The following is a 13605-nucleotide window of genomic DNA, read 5'->3' as shown; positions in this document are numbered from 1 at the left end:
AATAAGCCAAAATGTGCTGAGCAATTAAACAACTAGAAAAGAAAACTGATGCTGGGGTAGGATGACCATTCTGCATTATCGTGTCACAACAATCCTGGCATCTTTCCATTAACGATTTAGCGCTTACTCACCGTGCACCATATCCAAGTATATGAAAAAGTACACGAACGTCAACTTATCTGAATTATGCTAATGTACAAGGTAAGAGGAAGGTTAGTATGTCAATGATTAAGAAAATCTTGAGGATGAGTTGCATTACTTTTTTAAAAAAATAATGGTTTTATTGAGATATAATTCACATACCATACAATTAGCCCGTGTAAAGTGTACGACTCCGTGGGTGCTAGTGTATCTGCAGGGTTGTAGAACCACCACAGTGATCAATTTTAGGACGATGTCATTCCCCCCAAAAGAAACCCCATGACCATTAGGAGTCACTCCCCATTCCCCCCATAGAGCCCCAGCCCTAGGAAACCACTAATCTACTTTCCTTCTCTACAGATTTGCCCATTCTGGACATTTCACATAAATGGTATCACACAGTGTATCAGATCATTAATTTTAATAACATGTGAACTGTATCCAAATAGAATTCTAGTGACCCCTACGTTTTGTGAGATGCTCTCTAAGAGCCTGCACTTTCAGTGAGGAACTGGGAGAGTCTGGTTTAATAGTCCAGGGTAGTGGCCCAGGGGTCTGCATTTTAAGGTCCTGATGACCATGCAGAGTTAGGAACCACTGGTGCATCACTGAAATACTTCTTCAAAATACCATCTGTGTAACATTTCTAGTGTTACAGCGCAATTCACTCCCTGCAAAAGCTGAAATTAGGTAATTTAACGAAAATAAAACATCATAAGGGTAGCGGCTTCTCTTAAGTAACCGGAAAACCTGCAATTTTATGATCCCCTACAGAGTTCCAGCAAAGTCCCACTTATGACAGCTTGACATGGGGGCATGACCTAAACCGCAAATTAGCAGCATGTCTTGACAGAACTTATGGAGCTGTTCCTCTCTTCTTCTAAGAAAGTATAAAAATGAAAAGCAAAGAGCACAGGAACTACCTTACCTATATTCATGACCTGAGGCTGAAGCATCTGTCTTTGGCCAGGCTGGCTGTTGGGTCTCATGGGGATGCTGGCGGTTGGGTTCCGAATCATACCTCCTTGGATCGGCCGGTTCATGGCGCTGGTGGCAGCAGCACAGGTGACTCTCACAGCAGCGCTCTGAGGTGCCCATTCCCCAGATGGCAGGGTGGGCCGGGCAGCATTGCTACCAATCATGCCTGCAGGCGAGCCAGAGAAAACGGAGATGCAGTGCCTGGCAACAGTCGGCACGTATGAACACCAGACGGTCTTACTCTGTACGAGACGCTCATGCTCAGTACACGGTTAGCCCAACAGCTCACCGGGCCCTCGCCGGGACAGACGTGGGCCCTTGGCTAAGAAATACGAGATGGCAATTACTACGAAGTTTTTCACAACACGGACTTGCCACTCTTTACAGTTCGGAAAAGCTGTTAAAATCGTTCCCATATGTACTTAGAAACAGGTGCTGTGGCATGTGGATAACCCCAACTTCCTTCCTCAGGAAGTGAATCACATTAGCTGATACAAACGTCAATGCTCTACTTTCCAAAAGGGAGGTGAGGCTAAGAGGAACAAGGTAAAAACTGATAATCAATATTCTAATTAAAAACCCAAATCACAGAGAATATCCCATGAAGCCCCAGCCAGACTTTCAATCCCCAAATCCCTTTCTGAGCATTGTAATTCGTTAAGCTTCCAAGCTGACCAAAGCAGCCTCGGGAGCTGGGGGAATGACAGCGTCTTTCCACTCCAGTTCTTTGTGGCCAAGGCAAGGGAGCGCCAACCACTTCGGTGGACCTGGACCACCACATTCCTGGCGATATAGGTCTAGGCTGCATCGGGACAGATTTGTAAAAACCCTTCTACACGTGAGATAGTAACAGCTCTGTGACCACACACACCAGTGAGAAGAGCACAACACTGCTGGGCAGATCACGTGTTTGCTCTCTCTGGCCTGGCCCCCGAGATGCTGGCAATGGCCAGACACGGGCTAAGACTTGATATCCTAAAGGGGAACAACCCCAAGTGAGGACCCTTCATTCTGAAGCGTTTAATAATGCATGTGTAACAGTCCTGCTTTCAGAGACACGGCTTGCTTTCATTTACTTTAATCATGATAAACAACTAAAAATAGGGTATTATTTCAGAAATGGAGAGAACATGTATTGTGGATAGTTTTTCCCTGGTGAAATGAGAATGTGCTACATTAGGATGATTTAGAGTAAAGGGTAATTAGACTGAACAAGTTAGAACAATATCATGTTAATACATATTTTAAAAACCGTTTTAAGGCTAGGTTTGACTTACACAAAGATGTGGGAGAAAAGGCATTTTCTTTTTCAAAAAATCTATTATCTAATTAATATAACAAGATTATAGAAAGTATAGAAAGCAGGAGGGAAAATAATCCATAATTCGAAATATTAATGCAATTGTAACCAGGGTAGTCTCTTTCAGGTTTTTTTCATTTTTCTTTTTGAAACAAAGCACAGGCATTGTATGATCTTCATAGCCTAGATGCCAGTCATCTCCAGGCTGCCCAGATTTGAATATAGGTATATCCCCAAATTCCTAAAGATTCCTCCAAGAACCCAGATCTTCTTGTATTCCAATAATAAGAAGCCACCTTTCATAAATCATTGGCTCCTTTTCTCTCATAGAATTTTACATAAGTCAATATTTTACTTATATAAATCAATACTTTATTGTAAAAATAATGTAAAACTAATATGGCATTGTTTCTGCGAATAAATAAATTAGTGATGTAGTCAGTGCCTGGCACATAGAGTAGGCACCTAATAAATACTTGCTGAATGAATAAACTATTTTAGTACAACATTCTTCACATTTCCCATGAATTGCTTACCAACAACAGAAAGTTAAAAAAGAAATCCATCTTTTCAAACCTTAGATTGAACTCCTATTTTCTGTTAACTATCCAAATGGCAATGTGTATACAGGGATTACAGACTAAGCTAAAAAAATACCAAGAATTAAAACCCATGAATAGAAGTTCTTTTTATAATATCTGTTTCTTTCAATGCCTTTGTCTCCAGCGGTAAACTGTGAGCAGTTCTCCATTAGAAAACTTAGCATCCTAATGGTACAGGATACCATAGGGTACAGATACCACAGGGTACAGGACGTGGTGGTAATAGCAATCAATGCTGCAGCAGTGAGTCCTAGCCTGAACTGGGTGGAGGTTTGGGAGTACGGCTGCTGCTATGACGGTGACTACCACTTAGGAATATGCATGGGCAACTTGGCAGACACCTTAAGTTACAGCAGGTCAGGGGCCAAACCAGATCACAGGCAACTTCACAGATCTTTAAAAATGGAGGCCCTGGATCAGCTACTCTTAGGCTAGGCATACTACTATGTAAAGTTCGTTATTTATTTATTTTTTTTAAGTTCGTTATTTTTAATTAATTTTTTTTTGGAATGAGAATTGCTATCGTTATGAGTATAAAAGGTTGGTTGAATTTTAAACCTTCATTCTGAAATTCGCCCAACACAAGTCATCAACTAACAGGAAGTTCTGGGGTTATCAGCAGATTATCATGACACGCTAGCAACCACCAAATTATTTTACACATATCACTACAATGTCTGGAATAGTAACTGGAATAGAAGTGAAATGAGCCTATGCCATAGGATTAATGATTAGAACCCTTGTAAAAACAATGATCACAGAATAAAAGGGTCAGCTTACTTGAATGCTTTCCGATGTTTCACATACCACGCTCGCAGTGAAAATTTGCAGAATTTAGTTACATTCAAATGTTAGTTTCTAGCATAAAAAATTTCACTTGAAAAATTCTACTAGTTTGATGTGGATGAATACATCATTAAGTTAAATAACCCACCAATAAAGTTAACAGCACATTTGAGCCCTTACCTGTGCTACTGTTCCCTAAATTTCCTTGGTTTCCTATCATCCCTTGATTACCCATCATTCCTGGCTGAGGTATCACTGAGTAGGGACTACTGTTTCTGATTGGTGGGAAAGGTCCAGCACCAGTTGGGCTTTGCAATGTGATGTCAAGTGGTAAATTCTGGTTTGGCAATAACCTGCCCAGTTGCCCTGGTCGTGGGTTATTAAAAGCTAAGGAGAAAACAAATGAAAATTTAAGGTTAATATAGGATAATGGAAAACAGCAACAGAAGTAGTGTTCAGGGAAAATATCGTTTGTAAAATAACAAAGATATGCATGTCAGGGACCAACTGCCTATATAAAAGACAAATTCACAGACAAAAAAACATGTGGCGCAAAAACATAGACTTGCACTCTAATCAACAAGTCTCTAATTTAATTCTTGACAACCTTGCAAAACAAAAAAGAAGTAAAAGGAAAAAAAAGAAGATGTCTGTTATTTACCATATATTTTTCTCCCCAGTATTAACTTCTAATATTCAACTGTATTTGTTAAGGAAACTAACATATTTTTTTCATATATTATTTGAATTTAGCAATATTGCTTTGTCACAGCTGTGAAGCCATAAACATCTCCTGCATATAGCACCAAACCCAGATACATGTGGTTTGGACATAAGACTATCATTTTTTAATTGGACTTTCCTAGGAATAAAATTAGGTTAAAAATGTCTACTCTCATTGAAAGTTAAAATCTTTAAATGTGTGAACTCTGGTACCTGAAGTTAGTATTGAAGATTTAGGGCCCTGTTAAGTCTTCTAAATATAGCTTCTTTAAATTCCAGATACATTTATATTTGAAAGGATTCTTATGGTTAGTTCACAAGAGTTTATTGTGCGGTAAGTACTACACCAGTGCACTATACTATCACACAGACAACCAGTGATTTGATAACAATGTTTCTATAAGAACAAAGATATTATAAATTACAATTCATAGAGCTAATATATTAAATAATATCAAGGACTTTATTTTCTCTTAATTATATAAACACAGTATGAAATAGAACATTTGAAACACGTTAACGTTCTTAACAATCAATAACGGAAATAAAATATTTAGAAGAATTAGGGTTTAAATGAAAAAGATGTACATGCTTAAGCTGACTTCCTCAGGTTTAGTTATCTGGTTACCATTCAGTAGTCTGAATACCATCAGGAGGTACAGATAGAGGAGAAACCATGAGTTTCCATTCAATCCTCCATTAACTCCGCTGGGTCATGAGCATAAACCCGCTACTGTGTTTCTTACTCACTTCTCAACTCTCTAACTTTGTGATCTCTCATAGGCCATAAGCAACCCTCCGTTCCCTAAGAAGTAGGCACGTTTGACACATAACTAACAAAAACTCTGTGTTGTTTTACCCTTTTCAGAACGATCACGAATCACTTTGAGAAAAGATCTATTAATCAAGGATATTTTGTGATTTGGTTGATGGTTGCCATTTCTGATTTGAGAACAGATGCTAAGCTTTGGGTCAAACTGTATTTGAAGAGGGAAAAATCATTCTGTTCACCAATTTAACACTGAAGAGGTTCTCTGTCTTTCTACAGATCATGTCCCTAGAGCAGGAAAGATATTTTCTTTTGCTCAAAACTATCGGACAACTTTAGCTAACTATCAAGTTTGTAAACTAAGTGTTCAAGGTGAAGAAAGACCTCATCTTAAACTTACAAAAATATAAAATAGGGAATTCCCTGGTGGTCCAGTGGTTAAGACTCTGAACTTCCACTGCAGGGGGCACAGGTTCGATCCCTGGTCGGGGAACTAAGATCCCACATGCTGCATGGTGCGGCCAAAAAAAAAACAACAAAAAAACAGGGAACTGAGATCCTGCAAGCCACACAGCGCAGCCAAATAAATAAATAAATAAATAAAATTAAAAAAATAAAAGTAAGCGATAAAAAATGTCACTTATAAAACAGTCTAAGGTCTTCCAGCTGTATATCATACTAATTAAACTTAAGATGCACTTAGAAAACATTTATATGATAAATTTCCATGTAAAATGGATATTTATATGAGGATTCCTAAGAGATAGGACAAGATATTTTTAATGTGTGTAGCCCTTTCATGTAGAATGAGAAAGTGTTTTGATAAAAAATTTTTAGTAGTATATTATTCCTGAAAAGTCAGCATAACTTTCTAAGTTTCTGTCTTTTAAGTATTCAGCCATATATTAAGACACAGAAAATCTATTTTAAAACTCCATTTCTGAAGGCAGTAACTGAAATGAAGGGAAGTATGACAATCATCCGAAGAACTTTATCAATGCAGGTCAGTCTCACCCCGTGTTGATTATATTAACCACAAGCGCCTGCAGAAAGGCCATGTTTACTAGAAGCCACCCTGAATACTGTTTTGGAGGGCTGGGACGGTAGGTGGTGCTATCTGACCATAAAAACCTTGAAGTGACTAAGCTGTTTGCGTCAGATTTTAATAACCCCTGTTTCTGATGGTGATAACATGGGAATTTCTTGGCATAACCATCAATATCTCATACTCACTGCTCTGTGAAATTCGCAACGCTGTTTTCTGGGCTCCAGCAGGTGTAACAGGGCTGCTCTCGGCTGTGAGTTGCATGAGGTCATTGATGATGGCTTGCTTGTCAACTGATCCAGCAGGGGCGCCTGGCCTCGTGTCTGGGAAAAGCTGTGGTAATTGACTATTCTGCAAATCATCCAAAATCTCCTCCAAGTTGTCCAGCTCACTGCCAGGCTGCGGTTAACAAACAGAAGAGTTTATCCAGTCCCACGCGAAGAGTGGGCGCCCCAGGCCCGGTTTGCAGTTACAGACCTAACCGGTATAAGGCACCAGAGCCAAACAAGAGATGCAGACACATGCGAACCTCAGGCCTAACAGTTAATTGATCATCTTTAAAAAAAAATCAAATCAACAAAGGACAAATAATTTAATCTCTTGCTCCTCAGTTTCCTCATCTGTGAAAAGAGAGGTGACTGAATTAGAAAGAAAGCTCTCTTCTAGCGCTGTGATTCACTGGCAATTTGTAAATTCCCCTTTATTTTATGCTAATAATTCAGTTAATTATGAGTATGTGTATTTCTCATTAACCATGGGTGTACTACGACTTACAGTCCTGGCCTAGGTTTTGTGCTTAACTCTTCTGAAGAAATAACAACAACGAAAAATTGGTGGAAAATATGATCCAAATTTACACGAAATCAGTATTTAGTATATGGTCATTTCCTTTTAGAACTTTGTTTTTCTTTCTTTCTTTCTTCCTTTTTTTTTAAGAGCAAGGAGTGAAACACACGAGGAACTTGAAGTACCCATGAGCAGCTCAGCCCTGTCTTTTCCATTTGAGTCGTGTTTTTTTCCTGCTTACACTTTCAGTTTCGAATGACACTGGCTTTCTCAGTCACTCACCAGCTTTGGTGACAAATGCAGGGAAGCAGGATGAAAACATAGCAGCTATTAATTTGACTTTACAGAAGCCATAAAAATATTTCTTATGGCTTTTCCCTTTGTTAAAATAATTTCCTTTCAACTACCAACATTAAAATAATAAGGTACATATCACCACTATTTCACACCTAGTGCTTTTCTTCCAGAGAGCTCAACTGAATTTATATTCGTTTAAGTAGAACCTATCTGTGTGCCAAGTATTTAAAATCAGACAGCGCCAACCACATAAGAAAATGGCTAAGTTAACTCCCAGGATTACTTTCTAGTGAAGAGAGTGATAAGAATGATTCTCCTGATGTGTAGGTGGAAAAACACAAGTTAGGCAACTTCCCCCAAGTCACTGGATGGACTTTGAATCCTTGACCATGTGACTAACCCTTTTGTCTACACTGGCAATTCAAATGAAAGCATTTACATCTGACATGAGGTATACTTAAAGCAGAATGGCTTACAGTTTTATTGTATACACTAGAAGCTGCATTTACTAAGGTTTTTGCAATTTATGGCAAATGTAAATCTATATAGGAAGTCTTTTTACTGGACATAATTTCTCAAGTTAGGACGGATACAATGAAGTGATATTTTATTGGATTCTTTGTTCAGAGTCAACTAGCTTAGCGAGAACTTGGAGATCCATTTTCCAGGGAATTCCTAATGCACTGTTTGAGCAATTACAAGACCATTTTCTAGTTACGTTTAGCCACCCGTTTCTAACAAAAGAGGGAGGGATCAAACTTGGGAGAGCTACATCTTAGGTAAGGGTTAGGTTCCAAAGTTAGCATCCTAAAGTATAGACAGACACAGACAAAACGATCCTTAGAACGGCTCGGGAAGGAACCTTATTGTATGTCCCCTCCACCAAGGGCAACACAGCCAGTTTTCCCTCCAGAGTGAAAGCACATCACTGTTTCTTTGGCTGAGTCCGAAATGACGAAGTTTACGTGGGGGCCATTCCGCACTGAAAAAGCCTGTAGCTACATTTCCACACTACTGGAGCTTCAAGGGAACCAAAACCCAGTTAAGTCTCTTGAACGGTGGGCAAAACTGCTCACGTGACTTAACCATTTATTTAATAGCTATCTCTCCTTTTTTTTTTCTTCTTCTGAATGTGTATGGACAATTTTGGGTAAGTTAAACATGTGTAAAGTGACTCCGTTGGAAAGCTATCGTTATCATGTTTTGCTGAATACGTAAGATACAAACATCAGTGTAATAAGCACTTGTTGCCCTCTGAGGACGGTGCCTGGAACATAGCAATGGACACTCAGTCAACCCGATGGGTTCCTTCAACTATTTTAACCGGTAATTTAAAACATTTCCCAGAATCAACTCAATTTCTCATAGAAATTCCTATCATTTCTATAATTTCTCAGAAAAAAGTTTCATAAAGATGGATAGGGACTTCCCTGGTGGCACAGTGGTTAAGAATCCGCCTGCCAATGCAGGGGACACGGGTTTGAGCCCTGGTCCAGGAAGATCTCACATGCTGCGGAGCAACTAAGCCCGTGCGCCACAGCTACTGAGCCTGCGCTCTAGAGCTCGCGAGCCACAACTACTGAAGACCGTGAGCCCAGAGCCCGTGCTCCGCAACAAGAGAAGCCACCGCAATGAGAAGTCCGCGCACCGCAACGAAGAGTAGCCCCCGCTCGCCGCAACTAGAGAAAGCCCGCGCGCAGCAACAAAGACCCAACGCAGCCATAAAAAAAAAAAAAAAAAAAAAAAAAAAAAAGATGGATAAATATCCTTATAGTTGTATCATGAAAATAGCTACAGAGGTATTAAGAGGTTCTAATAAACTGTGAAGTTTATTGCTGTCCTAGGAAACCAGGTTTCCCTACTACAGTAATGCTGCCTTGTGTAGAGTATTTTAAAATTCATTGTTTGTGGAGGGGTGAGAGGGTGGGCCGTAATAAGTAATAAGCTACTTCTTGAGAAAGCTTTGCAGATGCCTTGAATGAGAAACAGCCCAAATAAATAGGTTCATATAAACAATAATAAAAATAAAGTATATTATTTTCCTCAATGGATGCTCTTATATTTGCTCCCAATCCCAGACATGCGTAAAAGAAAGCTTTTACAATATAGATTAATAGTCTGGGTCTAGACTCCCACCTTTCCTTTTTACCTTTATTCTTTTCACACTAATAAAATGATACTTTAAACCATCTTGAATAGAAAAATAACTATCATAGTTTCGAAGAGTTCTAATGATAGGATTCACGATTCTTCCTTTGTGATCTACTCTTGTGTCGAATATGATGAGTTTAAAATAAGTCTAAAGTTAAGCTCTCTCTCTATATATACATAGCTATATAAAACATTAATATATTTGGATGGTTTAAACCTATTTATTGGTTCTTTATTTCAAATAATTAGATAATTTAAAATCCATGATTTTCCTTGATTTTTATTTTTAAAAAGCATATATTAAAACTGATTTTCAAATTTTAATCTTTGCCATTTCTAAGAGCTGATCAAATTCAACTGTGGATCAGTCTAGCTTTGACAAGTAACTAAACACTTATTTATCTTAAGAAAGTCATGCAGGGACTTCTTGGTGTTATATTCAGAAGGAACTGGTTCTTTGGAGACCCTTAACTATGGACAGTATAGTATATGAATTCATTCAGCTTACCATCAGAAAAATGCATTATGAAAATTTCCCCACTAGAGATAATATTGCTTTGCTTGTGTTTATTTCTTGTCAATATTTGGAGTATGCATTTAAATTAATCTAACTGTCTCAAATTTACTTGAAATGTTCTTTTTCAAGGAAAATATCTCTATACCTTTGGTTGCCTAGGAATAAAATTTGACGACTACGGGCATTTTCTTCTGTAGTCATGTAAGTCCTGGAAGGGGTGCATTTGATCACATGAAGTTTCTGATCAAACATTTCTGCCCCTAAGTAAGCTTTAATTCTCATCAAAAGTTCTTCTAGTTCCTATCTAGTTCCTTTCTTAGGCATGATTTCTTCACAAAACAAAAAGATTAATGCCTTCCTTGAAAACGCTTTGCCAAGATACTTCAAAGTTTTGCTTAGGCATCTCTTCGAATGCTCAAATTAGCCACATCAATTTGAAGAGTTGGTTTAAACTATTTCAGGCAGAAAATGAGTCAGAAAGATTTTTGTAAAAGTTCTACAAAATGAAAATTGGACTTGATTTCTGCAATTTTTTCTGGTTTTATGAATTTTTCATGTGTCAAATCAGTTTGTTTTCTGAAGGAAATATAAAGAACATACGTATTTTAATACATGTATTCTAATAAATTACAGAACAGTGTTTCCAAAATTTTTTTAAAAACTGTTCTTTTACCACATTTGCCTAACATAAAATTGCTTTAAAAAATGGCAACACAATTCTACCACATGTGGAGGGAAATTTTCAGGACACTACCAGTTTAAAATATGGTTTGCTTTTCTAATGGAGCCAAATAACAAGAAGAAATTCTTTACAGACTATTTCTAAACCCTCATCATAAGTGGCCCAGTAGCATTAAGAAAGAGCATAAGAGTACCATTTAGTTAGTATCATTTACACATGCTCCATTGTGTAAATAAGTATATAACTTAAAAGTCAGTGAACATATCGGAAATTTTTCTGTCATTGTTTCCTGCTGGTTATGAAACACTGTAGAAACAAATGTTGTTTAAATACTCTACCGAGTGAAGAATGCTATTTTAGGTATAATGGCACCATCGAAGTACTTCCTGCCCTTAATAAGTTAGTGATAGGTTAAACACACCCTCGGATAATGGCTCTTTTCTGAGTCTAAATAACAAGACAGTCAACTGTGCAATTCAGGCTCGCTAACAGTTTAACTTACTGAATAAAAATGTGTTGTGTTCCCCTGAAGTGAAAGAAAAACCTTTGATAAATTTGTACAGAAGTCAATAGGAGATACAATCAACCTGTATTTGGGAAAAGTGAAGGAGGGCGGGAAGTGAAAGAATCCCTGTTTTTTTTTTTTTCTTAAAGTAAGTCATTCTAACTTTGATCTAAATTTAGGTAATGCATACTTCCTGTGGTAACCTTTTTTTTCAAGCTGCAATGTTTTTGATGTTAAAATTGCTCTGAAGCAGTATTTTTTTGGTGGAGTTTTAAATGGGAATAGATGGACGGTAAAACCAGGAACTGGGTTTCATTAAGAAAAAAAATACTGTGTGTATGGGTGAGTGTGAGTGTGTGTGTGTGTCCACCCAAAATGACAGGTTTGTGCTGATAACACTCTGTGCTTTAAGTTCCCAAAGTGAGATAACGTTGATCAGAAAAAACGTTCTTTTAAATACCAATCAGAAACGTGCAAGTGACTCAAGGACTCTAAAAAAACAAACAGAACTTCTTTGTCAGTTTCTTGTATGAAGTTAGTGTAATCATATAGGTAAACACACAAATGCCAAACAGCACCCTCCTTCCCTGACCGTCTAAGTCCCCAGGGCCTCAGGCCTGGGATAGAAATAAATTCTGTTTATGGAGCGGGGGACCAGCCACTTAGCCACTAAGCCAAGGGGGACCTCATGAGTCACCATCTTGCCCTCTAGCATGTGTCAAGAGACCTGAGTGACAGTATCTCTGCCTGCCACTCTGAACTGCCACTAGCTCTGCGTATTCTAATCTAGTAAACCTCAAAAGATTAAAACATCTACAGCTGTCAATATGCTTTTACACTACACTTTATCCAAGATATAGTTATTAACTTTCCACTGAGCCCCCGGGTCCCCCCACGCAATGATCTTACAGCATCACAGAGTAGCTGGTGTAGAGAACTCAGCACTAACATCCAAGTTTAAGGATTCATCCTCACCAAAGGTGTTTACACAATTACGCTGTTTCCCTCATGAAGGGCACAGGGAATGGTAGCAGCTGTCCAGACATCAAAGTGAAAGACAGACAGGAAGCTGTGTGCTCGGGACCTGGAAGGAGGCCGGCTGTCCAAGCACGGCTGGCCTCGGCCCCTCCGATCTGTGCTCTCCACCCCAGAGCTGCTGCTCGGTCAGCCTCCACCCGGGAGGTCCAAGGTGACGGCCAGGGGTGCTCCTCTCTCGTCTCCCGATGCACACCTACGTAGTCCCCGAAGACAGCGACATCTAAAACGTCCACTTGTAAAACAAGTTTCAAGGCCATATCAGTGAACCGTTTTAAGTAGAGAGGCCTGTGCAGCTTCTTCACTTCTTAACCCATCACGACTTAAGGCAGCGCTCAGGGATGGCAGGGTTGATGAAGTCTTGGATCTTTATTTACCCCACCGGTCGTTGATTCCCCAGAAAACCCCTTATGCCAAGTCATTATTGTCAGCAATAAATCATTTTTTTTTTTTTAAATAGGAAAATTTTGAACAGTTTGCATTTTCCCTCTGTGATGTCACTACCTCAGAGTGTCATCAAGAATGACTCTGAATATCGCTTTAGCTATCCTTGATTTTCTCAGGAAATTAATTTTTCACGTAAGAACAACAGATAACGCAACCTATTATTTCAGTTTTGCACTTATATTTGATGGTTCCGCTCTACCAACATCAAGGCCAACTTTACCTCCCCTCTGCTCTCCATTTCCCCTTAAATACTTTTTATACCGACGGTCTAAGAAATTCTTCAGCGTTAAGCAGAAGTCGTGACTGAGAATAAAGAGAGGTAGAATGATCTTCATTGAGTCTGAAAACCAGTCAGCCTCTGCCCTTAAAAAGGGAAAGGCAAGTAAAAAATAATTAAGTCTGTCCTGACAAAGCCCACTTTTGAGGAAGTGATTATCTCCAATTTAGGTATCTTCTAATAACAGGGGTCAGTAAACCCCAGCTGGCCTGCGGGCTAAATCCTGCCCACCACCTGTTTTTGTATGGCCCATGCACTAAGAATGGACTTACATTTTCTAATAATCGAAAAAAAAAAATCAAAAGAAGAGTATCTTGTGACACGCGAAAATTGTATAAAATTCAAATATCAGTTTGACTGAAACACAGCACACTCATTTGTTCCTGTGTAGTGTCTAGGGCTGTGTCTGCAAGCCAGGGGAGGAACTAAATAGCTGTGGCAGACAGTGTGTGGCCTGCAAAGCCTGAAATATCACCACTCGACCCTTTACAAGATAAAAGTCAGCTCTATAACGACGTCACTCTTTGCTAGACAGAGTGTTTGGAACACGCGGCCTCAGTGAGA

At 38.9% G+C, this 13605-nt stretch overlaps 1 protein-coding gene across 8 annotated transcripts in view; it reads right to left on the bottom strand.

The window, feature by feature from the left end:
• NCOA2 (nuclear receptor coactivator 2) overlaps nucleotides 1–13605 on the bottom strand; it is a 268760-nt gene that overhangs the window by 30244 nt on the left and 224911 nt on the right. For 7 of the 8 annotated variants that reach the window (XM_059902309.1, XM_059902312.1, XM_059902310.1 and 4 more), the window contains 3 exons: nucleotides 6533–6743; nucleotides 3988–4194; nucleotides 1070–1285 (listed from right to left, as the gene is read on the bottom strand). In XM_059902309.1, coding sequence (XP_059758292.1) covers nucleotides 1070–1285; nucleotides 3988–4194; nucleotides 6533–6743 — 634 coding nt within the window. The remainder of the gene's footprint in view (nucleotides 1–1069; nucleotides 1286–3987; nucleotides 4195–6532; nucleotides 6744–13605) is intronic. The other variant, XM_059902316.1, reaches the window with a different exon arrangement.

Source organism: Balaenoptera ricei, chromosome 17, assembly GCF_028023285.1.
Source record: "Balaenoptera ricei isolate mBalRic1 chromosome 17, mBalRic1.hap2, whole genome shotgun sequence".
Lineage (NCBI taxonomy): Eukaryota > Metazoa > Chordata > Mammalia > Artiodactyla > Balaenopteridae > Balaenoptera > Balaenoptera ricei.
This window is presented reverse-complemented; position numbering and strand designations above follow the sequence as displayed.